At 45.1% G+C, this 15566-nt stretch overlaps 1 protein-coding gene across 2 annotated transcripts in view; it reads right to left on the bottom strand.

The window, feature by feature from the left end:
* The window catches only part of NXNL2 (nucleoredoxin like 2), a 24770-nt gene extending 10030 nt beyond the window's left edge, over positions 1-14740 (bottom strand). Inside the window, exons 1-2 of one of the 2 annotated variants that reach the window (XM_029911688.1) lie at positions 14141-14740; positions 2368-2977 (exon numbers count right to left, since the gene is read on the bottom strand). In XM_029911688.1, coding sequence (XP_029767548.1) covers positions 2809-2977; positions 14141-14442 — 471 coding nt within the window. In that variant the 5' untranslated portion in view covers positions 14443-14740 and the 3' untranslated portion in view covers positions 2368-2808. Of the gene's footprint in view, positions 1-2367; positions 2978-14140 lie in introns of those variants that run through there. The other variant, XM_029911689.1, reaches the window with a different exon arrangement.
* Positions 14741-15566: the final 826 nt, after the last annotated feature.

Genomic DNA, 15566 nt, shown 5'->3' with positions numbered 1-15566 from the left:
CACACAGCAAGTAACCCCCAAACACAAACAAACACACACTGCAGACATAGAATCTATCTATGCTTTGCTTCTTTCCAAATGATATGTTCAGTTGTCACAAGAGACCCTGCAGCACTGATTTGTTTGAATATAAATGCTAGTTCTTCTTCCTCAGAATATTATGGATCAACTCACAATGCTTGTATATCAGCATACAAACCTTGCCATTTTTTGCTAGTGAAATGTTGTTGTAAATTGTGCGATAACTAGAGACTGCACACGATTGCTTTACACGTGTTGTGCCATAAGCAAGTTGGCCCATAAATCAGCTACTAATAAAGAGTAATATCCTGTCTAATCCCAGCAGAGGCTCACCTCACCTCAGTCAGTTTTTCGTTAATTTCCTTTTGAGTGTGTAATATCTATCAATAACATTCATGCTACTGCATATAACTGTATCAGAACACAGTATCATTCCTTCTCATCAAGAAAGAAAGCTGGCCACCAATTAATATTCATGGCATTTCACCACAGAAAAAAGGAAGGACGGTAGAAAAATTGCTAATAAATGCAAGACATACTTAAGGTTTAGGTTTAAAGCAAAAACAAAGGTGTAAAAAAGCCCATGATTTCAAGTATAACATGCAAATGAGTTTAGTTCCCTATCAATACATGAGGGAATGACACTGTAGCCTCCATGCGAGTTACTCCTTTAACTTCTCTACTTACAGCAGAGAATGTATTGCACTATGGTATTTTCCTTTACCCCATATATTTCCTATACTTGGAACATGAAATACCATGAAAAGCATAATGAACGTAAGCAGGAGTGGTAATTATTTAAGGCACTCAACATACTGATGTGAGAATATGGTAGACCCCCACAGGGCAGGAATCCATATACTACTTTTTAATACTTCTTTTACTTCATCACAATTCTATTTCTGTTAACTCCCATCTGGATTGGGACACACTCATCCAGCAGCCCATTTTATCACCCACATTCAATGTATATTCACTGGTACCTAAAAAAAATCAAATTTTAAGTAGTATACATACATATAGATGCATATACTGTACACAGAGGCAGGCAATCAAATGGCCATCTACCTTGAATTGAACATGAAATCTAAATGAGGAGATAACCATTAGGCTACAACTGGTGCCTGTGCCATTAGGAGTTGGCCCATATTTCAGGCAACATAATTGTATATACTTAAGGACTGGAAACATTTTCTATTAATGTCTTTTCCGTTTCTGATTGAACTGATATTTCAAACTACACTCATCATGTATTGGTCCCAGAACAGCAGGCAGTGCTTGCATAAAGACCTTTCCAAAAATTCATTCTTAGCTCAGTATTCTTTAGAAGAGTACTAAACTATGAACTAACTGGTTAGATAGTGAAGATCAGAAACAGGCTGCAGTATTGCCTAATATCACCTCAAGAACCCAGCTCTGAGAGCCTCTGACTCACAAAGTATATTTAATCACCACACTAAGCTAACATTGTTTTTCTACTCAGAATCTTTGGAGCTCTTGTTTCATGGCTTATTTTTGAGGACTAGATATGAGCCCTCCTAGAGTACATACTCTGAGGAGAAAACATCATTTCCTCCATTACAAGAAATGAATCAGCAAGTTCAACAAATATTAAATATTATTCCCGTCTAACTCCTTCCTGTTTATAGCATGGTAAATATAGCTTTCCAAATATTAATGCATGTTTATGGTAACTGTGTATATTTCATTTAGAGAATGTGCTTGAGAGTCCTGCAGGCAAAGTGCCTCATTTTCTGTGAATTACTTCATACCCTGACAGATGTGCTTAACAATCGTCATCCACATTGGCAGTTCATCCAGAAATTGGGCTCATAAGGCCTAAAGGACAGATTCTCCTCTCCTACCAGTTCTGCATGGACTCTGCTGTATGAAACTTTGCTGAAGTCAAAAGTTTACACTAATGTACATGAGGAAAATCAGACCCATAGTTTTGTGCTCTAAATACTAGACACCAGCCTGGTTAGCATCTTTGTTTAACATGGACACTTCACCTATATATCCCCTGCCTTTCTCCTCCTTCCCGCCACTCCTCTCCCCATTGCAAACACACACACAAAACACTGATATTTTTTAGAAAGCCTGATTGTGAACTGGAGATGTTGACTGACACTATGGTATTGGGGGGAAAAATCTGGAGATAAAAAAATGGAAAGAGAGCCTGTAAAGTGTACAAAAAACCCACCCCAACCATTGACAACAAGGGACTTCTTATGCATGGGCAAACAGTGCACCCCATTTAAGAGCCATGTCATTTTCTGTTCAGATTTACGTTTAACATATCAAAGGAGACATCTGAAATCATGCAATGCATAAATAGTACTTTATTAAAGCAAATATACTTCTGTTTTATCAATAAATATAAATTATGTGCTAATCACCAGAAAAATCTTGTTGTTGAGAAAAATATGTATTTTTTTTTACCTGTACACATCTGCAAAAATAAAACATTTGCATAGACTTCACAGGGCTGCCCTTCTATCTGTCTGAAAGATCCCTAAAATACACAACTCTTGAATATTATTATGAATGCTTTGGTGTTTGTACTAACTGCAGTAAACAAGACAACATGAATAAAATGGTAAGTGCGTTTGTTCTGAACTATGTTAGCCTACTGGCATATTCTGCTTTCTACAGTTTGGACTAAAATGTAATGGCTCCTAATCAATAATGCCCTCTGTTCTAACCAAAGAAGTTATAGTTTGGGAACTCTGCAAGTTCCCCCACAAGCCTTGTCTAGCTGTCTTGCTTGTAGCTCCCAATTTTTGTTCAGTTAGAAAAATTCTGAAAGACATCTGCCCCCTCGAGCCAGTTTTGGAAGCAGCTTAGCCCTCTTTCTCTGATCTGTTTCCTTCCCTTGTCAGTAATGACTTCTCCAGTTTGTTTCACAATCACCAGTTTGGGGATGGCCGTTATATTGTATTTCTTCTTCAAATCACTGGAAACAAAACACAAAGTTAAACACGCTGTTAGAAACATTTCAGCAAGCCGTCAAGTATTTTTAAAGGAGTGGTCTATGCAATAAAAACTGAAAACACACACACCAGGGGTGAGATTCTGTGCTGCATCTCTTAGAGGTGCAAACACAGAACTTGCAACACAGGGAAAGCTTTTAGCCCTCTTTGTACCCTCAAGATTCTGGGCTGCTCTGTAGCCCTGGAGGACCTAATCTAAGTTACAGCAGTCTCCCTTGGGCTTCCATACGGGCTGCAGTACTACCTGGAGCCTCCATAAGCACTGCTTGCTCCAGTCTCACCCCAGCATGCCCTTGGCTTACAAAAGGATCCTCAGAAGGCAGCCCTCTTCCATAGTGCACCTGCACCAGGGGAATTCTCCCTTAGCCAAAACAGTAATTCTTAGGACCCGTTATGCTGCTCTGGCCCTTTTACTATGTGTGAATTCGCTGGAACGGGGATGAGGATCTCACCTCAGGAGTTTTCATTCTCCAAGGTATAGTATAAATTAGCATTATACAATGATGGCTACTCCATTTCTCCTCACATAGGGATATTAAACTGTGCCAATTTGAATTAATGAGACTTTAAATTCCTCATTGAAACAAGTTTCATAATCCATCATAAGGAAAGGCTGTACTCTTAAAAGTACCTTAAATTAACCCAAAGTGACAGAGTTTCTCAGTTTACACAGGAATTTAAGTGATAAAAAGATACAGACTGATGGCCAGCTGACCAAATCTGAGGAAATTGAAATCTAGTTATTACAGTGTCCTTTTAACAAAACAACAGAAAACCTACATTTCTAATATTCAGAGACACAGCAAACGTAGAGGTCCCTATAAATATATGCATTTTCACACGGGTGTCATCAAACTCCAGCAATAAAACTGGAGTTGTGTGTGGCTATTTTCTGATGTGAAGAACTAACAGCCACAGTGATTAAGGCTGCCTCACAATCCAGCTGATGCTGAACATCCCCATGCTAGTTCCATCCTCGATGCAATGAATGTTGGTTCCCTCTTTCCCTCAATACAATCAGTGCTGGCTTGGCTCTTTGCTGCTACTGGCACCTGAAGGCCCTCTGCTTTGTTTTCTTTAAAGGAGTAACAAAGTGCCTATGAGGGAGGGAGCTGAGTTGCCCAGGAGCCAATGGTTGTTGTGGGTAGGGGAGAGCCAAGCCAGCATCAAGGCAAGGAGAGGTGGAGAAGAGAAACTGCAGAGTAGTGCAGGAAGCCACTTACTCTGTGGAACTTGCAGCTCTGTAGAGCAGCGAGAGCAAGGGATGGTTCTACTTTGTAGAACGAGACAGGGATGGAGGTGGGGAGCCTGCAGAGATCCTAAGCTCCACTGAGCAAAGACAGGAGATGGCAGAGACACTGTGGCACTCCAAAGCTCCTCAACAGCCCCATAATTTTAAATCACGAAAACTAAGCCAAAAGATTGCTTTGCCTTGATTTAAGTTGGAACCTATGTGTAACCATGGAACATCACAGTTAAAAACATGTCTAAGCATTTAATGTTATGGCAATGAACAGTTAAGTGAATGGAAAGAAATACTGAAGATATCCTCACAGAGGGTACCATCACTTAGACAACTATATGCCTGTGAAATACCACTTTGCACACTCCAGGAACAAACATTTCTGCCAGCCATCTGCCCACCTTCTGTCTGCTGGACAGGCTTATTTATCATAACCACAAATTTCTAATCTCTGGCCCGAAATGAAAATGCAACACATACCACAGATGTCAACTCTCTTCTCTCCTTGGTAAAATAAATAAATACAATTAAAAACAAAGTAATATGCTAGCATGATTTAATGATGGGTACTTTGAAGTCTGTGACATAGATATTTACAGTGCATTGCGTAGAGGTATAGATGTGATCTCCTTCTAGATCGGGGTGGGCAAACGTTTTGGCCTGAGGGCCACATCTGAGTATGGAAATTGTATGGCAGGCCATGAATGCTCACTGAATTGGAGGTTGGGGTGCAGGAGGGGGTGAGGGCTCTGGGGTGGTGACAGAAATGACGAGTTCAGGATGCGGGAAGGGGCTCCAGGCTGGGGCAAGGGGTTGGGATGCAAAAGGGGGTGAAGGCTCTGGCATGGAGCCAGGGATGAGGGGTTTGGGGTGCAGGAGGGGGTTGTGGGCTGGGAATGGAACAGAGGGGTTTTGGAATCTGGGAGGGGGCTCTGGGCTGAGGCAGGGGGTCAGGGTGTGGGAGGGGGTACAGGCTCTGAGCTTGGGTGCGGGTTCCAGGGTGGGGCCATAAATGAGGGGTTCAGGTACAGGAGGGGGATCTGGGGTGCTTCAGGGGTTGGGGTGAAGGGGAGGGGGCTCCAGGCTGTGGCTGAGGGGTTTAGAGAACAGGAGGGGGCTCCAGGCTGGGGCAGGGGGTTAGCGTGCGGGGGGGGGAGAGATGAGGGTTCCGGTTGGGGGGCGTGGACTCTAGGGTGAGGCTGGGGGGTTTTGGGTGCAGGAGGGTGCTCCGGGCTGGGACCGAGGGGTTCAGAGGGCAGGAGGGGGATCAGGGCTAGGGCAGGGGATTGGGGAGTGGGAGGAGGTCAGAGGTGCAAGTTCCAGGCCGCACTTACCTCAAGCAGCTCCCGGAAGCAACGGCATGTCCCCCTCTGGCTCCTATGCGGAGGCGTGGCCAGGTGGCTCTACATGCTGCCCCGTCCGCAGGCACCGCCCCTGCAGCTCCCACTGGCCGCAGTTGCCGGCCAATGGGAGTTGCAGAGCAGGCGCTTGGGGCGGGGGCAGCATGCGGAGTCCCCTGGCTGCTCCTATGCCAAGGAGCTGGAGGGGGGACATGCTTCTGCTTCTGGGAGCCATGCGGAGCGGGGCAAGCCCATAACTCCGCTCCCTGGAGGGAGCTCGAGGGCCAGATTAAAAGGTCTGATGGCCCGCGGGCTGTAGTTTGCCCACCCCAGTTCTAGATGTTGGGGTCTCCAACTCAAGTTGGGGAGGTGAAGAAGGAAGATATAGTGAGATTTTCAACCTTCACAGAAAGGATGGTTGGGACAGATTGGGATGTCTACCCCAAACTGGAATATCAGTGTGATATCAGAGGTAACACAACCAATCACAAACCTGACTGTACACATGCAACAATGTCATTGGTCGTATGAGGGAGACTGCACAGATGGTGGATTACTTGGCCCAACTGCCTCACCCCCTGCAACAAACATGGGCATTCAGCTGCTAGTAAGATATAATGCTCTGCTCGTTCAATGTTTCCAAGCACTACAACATCTGTGCAAACTTATGGCACCTACACTTGACCAGACTGTGAGCTGCCAACACATTTTACTAAATTGGCTGCAGCTATTTCTGACGATGGTTCATTACAAAAAATGCTTTTACTGCATAAGGTGTTTTACTCAACTATCTGTCTTTGTGTTTCCTAATATTTCATCCATTATACCAAAGGCTTCTGCAGATACCTCTGATTAAAGTGAACAATAATGAAAAATGAACTCAGTTTAATTCACCTAAGAGCCGAAAGGACTTCACAACCATTAGTTATTTTTCAGTTCTTCTAAAATATATAGCTAGTGCATTCACGGGGAGCACAAAGTTAATGGAAGCGATAGCATGCTATATACTATAATTCATAACGGAATTATAGGATATATTTCTCTCCATCTGGGAGGGTAGGACTTGTTACTCAAAAGACAGCTATCCTTGTAAATGGTGGCAGTCTTGCTAACCTTTATTAGCAGTGGTAAACAGAATAATGCACAGCTCCTGTGTATTCATACTATTTATTGTGTATTTCTAACAAATTTAAGAATTGTCTACATTATTAAACGTTACAGACATATCCTCAAGAGTAACATAAGTTAGGAGTCTAATTTTGTCCGTTGGGCTGGACTCAAATTCCAAGGAAGGAATGGAGAAGTTTTATTTCTGAGTTTTCTTCAGCTATCAACTCAATCACTTGCTTAAAAGTAAGCAAAGCCCCCTCTTCCCCTTTCCTATGCATTCCCCCTTCTTCCCTCTCATGTGCATTTATTGCCTTATTCATACGTGCTTATATCTGTCACTCTCTTCCCAGACCCATACACCTCAGACCACAGTGAGGAGCTTAGTATAAATACATAGCTAGTTTTACCCCTTCCACCATTCTCTGTGTCTTTGGACTACCTTCCACCCACCTTCCTTTTTTCAGGGATTTTTTGGAATCCTTCTCTCCCCACTCCAAAGGCCTCACTCCAATTAAAGTGAACTGAATATGGAGTCAGTCAAAGCTGCCTGCCATTTAGCTAGAGGGAATTGCCAGAAAGCAATACAAACTGCTCCATCTCTCTAGGGGCGTAATAAGCTTCTTCTACAGGGATTTCAGGTCTGCTGGCAAGTGGAGCAGGAAACTTAACTACTGCATATTAAGGCCTCAATCCTGCACTGTGATCCAGATGGGTGCACTGCTGCACCCACATGAAGTCTGAGGGGACATAGCATAGGCACAGCAGTCTGCCTGTATGGATCACAATGCAAAAACAGCCTAATTTGCTGTTCCTAGACTGCCTGCTTGTACCCCCGCCTATCTGCTAATTCAGGGGTCGGCAACCTTTCAGAAGTGGTGTGCTGAGTCTTCATTTATTCACTCTAATTTAAGGTTTCATGTGCCAGTAATACATTTTAACGTTTTTAGAAGGTTTCGCTCTATACCTCTATATTATATAACTAAACTATTGTTGTATGTACAGTAAACAAGGTTTTTAAAATGTTTAAGAAGCTTCATTTAAAATTAAATTAAAATGCAGATCTTATCAGTTTAGTGCAGTGGTTCTTAACCTTGGGTGCGAGACATGCAAGATTTTTTTAGAAGGTAAATCGTCGAAAACACAAATTAAGCACAGGCACATAAGTACAACTACTTTGTTTCATCAAACCTATGTATTTATTAACATTATACATGTTTTAACGATTACTGTAATATACAAACAAAGTTTTCAAGTTTTTAAGCCCTGGGCTGGCTGCTGGTACCCCAGGCCGGCAGGAGGGCTGAGCAAGGCCGGATGCCTGGACCCCAGCTAGCAGGGGGCCAGGAGGCTGGAACCCCAGACCAGCAGTGAGGTAAGCAGGGCCAGTGACTGGTATCCCAGGTTGGCAGCAGGCTGAGCGGGGCTGATGGCCGGGACCCCGGCTGGCAAGGGGCCAGCAGCCGGAACCCCAGACCGGCAGCGGGCTGAGATGCTCAGCCCGCTGCCGGTCTGGGGTTCCGTCCGCCGGTTCCTGCCAGCCGGGGTCCTGATCGCCGATCCCACTCAGCCCACTGCTGGCCAGGAGTTCCATTCACCAAGGCCAGCAGCAGGCTGAGCGGGGCCAGCGGCCGGGACCCCGACTGGCTGCAGCGTGCCAGTAAAAATCGGCTCGCATGCCGCAGGTTGCCGACCCCTGTGCTAATCACTTCTTTTTCTTCTATTTGCTTCATCTTCCTCCTGTTCGTTCCTATCCCCCTCCACCAGGATCACAAGGTGCACCCAGCAGCAGCAATACAAAGCCAATAAACACTACTCCTGGGGGAATTCTCTGCCAAAAAATTAAAAATTCTGCAAAAGCTATTTGTCAAAATAACACTATATAATCACACCAGTTTCAATTATTTTGTTAATTTATTTCAAAATACCTGTCAGCAAGTATGTCTGTAACAATACAGACACACAAAAATTCCCCCTGGAGTAGAGTTAAAGAAAACCCTATGACAACCCAGTTCCTGTTTCTCTGCCCTCCCCCCGCAGAGCCCAGCCAGGGGGCCACATACGCCCCCTTGCCCCCAGAACCCAGCCATGACCCCCAAGACATTCACATCCCCTACCCCCCAGAGCCCAGCCACACCCTCCTCAGGCCAGACACACACACAACCCATATGCCCCAGAGCCCAGGGATCCAGAGGGAGAAACAGGTCCCGGGCTTGCATGAAATTTCCTGCATACTGCCACCTTCTTCCATCAGGACGTGCTGGGAACTGCAGCTGCTGGGAACCCTCCAGTTCCCTTCCCCTTTCCCCATCCTTGTCTTCTATTTGCGAGCTGGGTTGTGCCAGGTCCAGCAGCCCCTAGTGGTAGCTAGCATCTCTGTAGCCCATTTCAGGGGGGGGGGGGGGGGGGGGGGGGGAGGAGGGAAGAAGAAATTCTGCATGTACAACATTAATTTCCACAAAATTCTGCATTGTGCAGCGGTGCAGAATTCCACCAGGAATAAAACACAATCAGGAGTTATATTTTGTTGTTGCCTACACCCCTACTTATGTCCTAACTCAGACACATTTAAGATGCACAGCCCTGAGGGACGCCTGTGATCCTGGTTTGAATTTAAATTCTTGCAGCTATGAGACTACAGTAAGTATTGAGCTCACCAGCTAAAATAGTTTAATAAAGATATTACAGCACCTTGTTGCATGCTCCAAAAATGAGCAATTAAGTTATTTAGCTATAATTTCCAAACACTTAAAATAAGCCACATTTTGATTAAATATTCATACATGACTTATTAACACTTAACAATTCTTCTTTGCTGTTTTTACATTAGCCACTTAAGACTCTTAATATGCACACATGGCACTATCGGACATGCCACATTTCATAAGAGGATTTCAGAAAACATGACAAAACATCAACCTTCCCAGTGCTCCCATGAGGAAGAAGTAAATGTAATTCTCTACCTCAATTTCCTCATCTGGAGGACAGACACAGATAAAGTGACTTGCTCATATCACAGAGCAAGACACGGAGTCAGGAACAGAACCCAGATCTCATGACTGAGACCGGAGCTTTAATCACTAGACTTGTGCCTTCCCATGGCACATGCTGAATGGCTTGTGGAATACAGAACCTTCCCCCTTTAGGTCACTTGAATTCAGCCAATGTTGGTAGTGACCAGATATTGTTACTACCTAGAAACTGTTCAGTAAAATTATATAAAATGACTTTGAGACCTCAATCTAGTTTTAAGTAGAAAGAAACCAATATTACAAAACCACCACCAGAATTAGCATTACTTGGCAGTGGTCTCAACAGGCAGATCAAGGACTGAATAGGCAAAAATCAAACTACTCTCACCACTAGAGAATGTTTCCCTCCACGTCAACATCAAAGCACATTGGCGAGGCAGTGTGGGGAAATATACTATATGGGCTGTATTGGAGTATTGTTCTGTGGTTAGAGGAGTTCATTTCTTAGTGACATGAATCACATGTAATCCATTTACTTTTTAAAACAACCTAGTCCTGGTTATATTATTATATAGCATCTAGGAGCCCCAATCAGAATTGGGATTGCATTGTGCTCATAGGTGCCGACTCAGTGGGTGCTCCAGCACGGGGGGGGGAAAAATGGTGGCTGAGCACTCACCGGCAGCCTCCCTACCAGAACCTCTCCCTCCCCCCAGTGCCTCCTGCCCGCCAGCAGGCCCGATCTGCGCCTCCCCCTCCCAGCGCCTACCAACTGCTATGGATCAGCTGTTTCACAGCATCAGGAGGGGCTGGGGGGAGGGGGAAGGAGCAAGGGCTTGCTCGGGGACGGAACTGGGCGGGGAAGAGGCAGGGTGGGAAGAAGGAGGGTGGGGCGGGGACGTGGCCTGGACGGAGCCAGGAGGGAGCACCCCCTGGCAGATTAGAAACCCGGTGCCTAGGATTGTGCTGGACACTGTATTAACATATAGAAAGATAGTCCCTGACTCAAAGAGTTTACAGTCTAATGTAGGACAAGAGCCTACAAGTGGGTGTAACAAACAAACAAAGGAGGGGAGAGAGAAAAGAAGGATACTGTCCCCTCTAAATATAGCCTAGCTATGCAAATGAGATCATCCATTTGTGCACACAGAGTAGACCATCAAATTACTATTCACCAACAATTCAGGTATTCTATGTTTAATCAAGAGTGGAACTTTCTTTGTATGAATTCTATTCTAGCAAATTTCTGCCTATAGTTCAAACCATTCAATTAATTTCAATAGACTTTTGCTTCACTCTGCTTACGGTGACCCTTGGCTTCTCTATAAGCAGGTTCCACTGTGCTAATGCTATTGGAATGCCACAAATCAACTACCAGATCAGTTTTGATGTGCATTCATAAAATAGTAACACTACCCCTCCCCTTCTGCTCTGAGAAAGTAAATGAGGAAAAGGAGAAAAGAATTCACCGCTATACCAGAAAGGGAGAAAGGGGTGAAGAGGAAATCCTGTTCCAGGGTCTTACTGCAGCTACTGCACAACAACTGTGTTTTCTATGGTGTAGGCCTTGCATGAACAATGAAAGAAAACAGAAGTAAGGAAACAGGGGTTAACAATGGACAAAGCATGAATTCACAAGCAGCTTCATAAATAATACGTAGCTAGTAAATAAAGAAATATTAAAAAGAGGAGTACTGTGTGATAAGCTTGCAGCTTTGCCTTGCTTAGTATCACACATTGTAGCGCATGGATAGCTCATGATCTATACAGGGATTGGTTCACAAAATTAGTAAGCCAATCATAAAGCATGTAACATGTGTTAAGTCTGTTTCAGAATCTGTGTATATTCTGATTTATGCACTCACCTACCCCTGAGCTTGATCACCTCAGGTGTAGCTTTATGAAATGCCAAATAAAAAGCCTCAGAGACAAGGCCAGATTCAAACCTAGTTTTTGGATTCCAGAGAATTGGATCAAGTGTTCTCCCAGAACTGGACGAAGTGTTTCAGATAAGCCAAGTGGAAAAGGTCTCGGAGGGAATCCCAACATATAGAAGGGATGTTTTCTTTTATATACCCATCCCATTATTGCTACTCATTGTTCACAATGTTGGGAGCCTTTATAGACACCACCCACCAGCTGTCAACATAGTTTTAGGCACTATGTCAATTAGACCTACTCAGAGCAAAACCCACAAAGAGTTTTGCCATTGACTATTCCCTGCCCTCTTGCAGGTTCACCATACAACCTGCCTGTCTATTCAGCATGTGCGAGTCGGGATTAGACAGAGTATTAAAATGTAGAGAAATCTTTCTCTCAGAAGTCCTAACAGAGCTAACCTCAGTCATTTTTGTTTTTAAAAATTGTGTTAACAGTTAAAATATATCATTGGTGTAATACGCTACAGGATTTCAGCTCTCAGAATTCACTCCAATTTCAATTACTTGTTATGCTTAAACCCTTCTAAGTGTGGTGTCTTGTGGTATTGCTAGCTTTAATACAGAAACATTAAAGCTCTCTGGAACTTTTAAAGAGAAAGACCTTAATTAGCCATGTGAGAGGCGAGAACTACTAGTTCTAGAATATTGATGGAAATGGTGACTTGAAACAATCAGATCAATTAATTAACTGCAGATAATATTTCCTTTGTTTATTAAATCAGCTACTTTAAATGCAAAACATGTTTTGATAAACTTTTAAAAATGTATCCAGCACTTTTAAAGTAGTTTTATTTAATCAAAAATTTTAAATGCTTGTTTTTGTGCATTAATTGAATTTGAATTTCCATCCAAATAGATCTTGACACAAATCACAAGTAAAAAAATAATCTAATAAGAAATGCATCATTCACCATTTTCTGACATAATAAAAATATAAAAATTAATAACCTGAATAAAAATAAATTAAGCTATACAATTGCTTAAATAAATATGTATAGATGTAGTGTATCTTCCTGGCTAGCAAAAAGGAGGACCAAATTTAGCGTAAATGCTATATTCAGTTTAAATAATATGTTTTAATGGTTACCAACTAATGAGGATAAGCGTTTCTTTAGGAAAATAACTACAAAAGTACAAATGCAAAACACAATTAAAATTGACTATTTAAAACAAGTTTTCCTGCTTTCTGATTTAAGTCATGATTAAATTGATTATTTAAATTGCTTTGATTTAAATTAATGCACCCTATCACGGCAGGAGTAAGCCAACTAATCAAAGTAACATCAATCATCAGACTTGCAAGCTAACTTTAAAAGATCACTGCCACACTCCAGCAAACATTACAAAATGTTACCAAAAAGACTTCCTTAAAAACAATACTGATATTTTTCTGAATTTCCTTTTTCTGGCCCCTTGTAACTAAACAGGTTAGTGCACCCACAGTTTCACTAGGTGGAAAATTGCTACAAATTGGGGCAGCAAAGACAGATACATTTCCAATGGATTATTTTTCATGGGAAATTTTTGTTTGTTTAAATTGAGCTGGTTACAGTGACTTTCCTCACTTGATACAATTAGTTTAGAACCCTGTAAAGCACATCAGTTCAAACTTTTCCCTCCAATATGCATTACCTTACATTTGTCTATATTGAACTTCATCATGCTGTCCAGTCACCTAGCTTGTTTATGTCTCTCTTCCATTCCTCTCACTCTTCTCTGGACTGGAATAATCTAAGTAACTTTGTCTCACCCGCAAAGTTTGCTACCTCACTACACACTCCCCTTTCCAGGCAGTTAATAAATACATAAAACAATACAGGACCCTAGAGGAAACCTTAAGGCACCTTGCTGTTTACCAGTTTTCATCATGGCAAAAGGTTATTTTTTCCCCTAGAAACAAGGTGGGTGACCTTTTATTGGACCAACTTCGGTACATGAGAGAGACAAGCTTTCTAGCTACACGGAGCTCTTCTTCACGGGTCCTGGTACAATGGGAGTGCTGGAGTATCTACACTTGTTCTCTATTTATGTGGAAGAATTGGGGGCCAAAAGCAAACACTGGCCTGATCTAGCAGGGTCTAGGTATTGGATCTGGTGCTGTGGTGCCAGGGTGCAGTATGGTCAGGGGTTCATCGGTGCAAGTCAGGAAAGGGACAGGTTTCAGGGACAGTTCTTCTAGATTTCCACCTTAGAATTTGGGGCCCAAGGTTGGCTGGGATCCAGCAGGACCCAGGTGCCAGCTCTCGAGTTCTGCAGCCGGGGCGCCACCAGACTGTGGCAGGGTCTAGGTGCTTTGGGCACTAGAGGCACTTACACGTTCAGCCAGTGGAACTCGAGAGGCTGGGTGCAAACTTGGCACGTTCTAGCTTGGATTTAAACCCAGCCCGAAGCACCTGGTCTAGGGTATAGCAACGGCTGCGGTCCTGGCCATCCCACCCCCGGATCGCGTAGCTCCCCCAGGGCAGGGGCCCCCCAGCCTACGGGTAACAGGCTGCTGCTAACCCTCCCCCCTGCCCCCACTCACTGCTTGTAGGGGTCGTGGAAGGGCAGCGCCAGCCAGTCCCCGTGCATGTCGTGCATGTACTCGACCATCTCCTCGGGGCTGCGGTCGGACGAGATGAAGACGATCTCGAAAGGGGCCGGCGGGCGGGCGCCCTCCAGCAGCTCGCTGTAGAAGTCGCACAGGATGGGGGTGAAGTCCCGGCACGGGGAGCACCAGCCGGCCGAGAAGTACAAGCCCACGATCTTGTTCTGCAAAACCTCCTCGGGATCCACGGCGTGCCCGTCCCGGGTGAGCAGGGGCCGCCCGCTGAACACATCCACCATCCTGCCCCCGGAGCACGGCGCCGGCCGGGGAGCAGGAGCCCTTCCTCTTAGCTACGCACGGGGCTAGGATGGGCCACGCTCTTCTCGGAGGGGCGAGTTCTCGGCTAAGGTACGCGAGGGGCGTAGGCAGATTCCTTCCCTAGGGCCCAAGCCCGCGCCAGCATCGCACCGCCCAGGACCGGCTGGGGTGCGGGGCGCAGGCGTTCAGCTGGGGCAGGGGCGGGGGCAATCGGCTCTGCGCGGAAGGCGCCTGCCTGGTCCCTGTCCGCTCGCTTCTTCTCCGCTGCCGCCGGCCGAGCGCCTCAGGGCTAGTGGGGGAGAGAAGAGAGCGCACGTTATTAGCTGCACCACAGCGAAAAGTCTCGGAAAAGTCCAAGCTGCGTTTGTAGCGGGGACAGGCCGGAGCGCGGGCGGGCGACACACAATCTGCCCCCGGGGCGGAGGGAAGCAGGGACAGATTCGTTTCGTAAGGAACCCGCCGCGCTTGGAAGAACACGCAGCCCGGGGGCAAGGCAGACGCGGTCACAACCCCTGCTCAGCTCAGGGACAGGGCGAGAGCTGGAAGCACCGGACCCTGCCACCAGCCGCTTGGAGTCATGCTCCAGGCTGGCCCTGGGGCGGCCTTTGGGGTCTAAAATGATTAAAAAGTGAACCAGAATCTCAATGGAACAACTCACCCTAGCGCAAAATCTCATTTCTGCTCAGCCCGGGGTGTGGTGGCTGCATCACCGCTCTGGCTTCACTGGAGTCACAGCTACAGCACCTGCAGCTCCTCTCCTTCGCCCTCTTCCCTTGAGCTCCACCCCCCAACTGCCCTATCAAACACTCAGCTCCAGCCACTGACTGACAGCAACATTTGCCAATCGCTGCTGCTGGGCTCTAGGAGGTTAGCTGCTGACCCAGACCTCACACACGCTGCTTTGGGCTCAGTTTCCATTTTAGGGAAGACACTAATTACAAATCCAAGTCACTATGGAAACAGAAAAGGTCCCATTTTAAAGCACAAACGTATTCAAGTTCCATTGTAATGCCCCAATATTTCTTATTCACTCAGCTGATAAACCAAAACTCTTAGACAAAACTTTATCAGAAAAGGAACGAGCAGTTTCTGGATTCATAGATTC

This window comes from Terrapene carolina, unplaced genomic scaffold, assembly GCF_002925995.2.
Source record: "Terrapene carolina triunguis isolate 2854851 unplaced genomic scaffold, T_m_triunguis-2.0 Scaffold113, whole genome shotgun sequence".
Lineage (NCBI taxonomy): Eukaryota > Metazoa > Chordata > Testudines > Emydidae > Terrapene > Terrapene triunguis.
The sequence above is the reverse complement of the archived record's forward strand: the minus strand, read 5'-3'. Positions and strand labels throughout refer to the sequence as shown.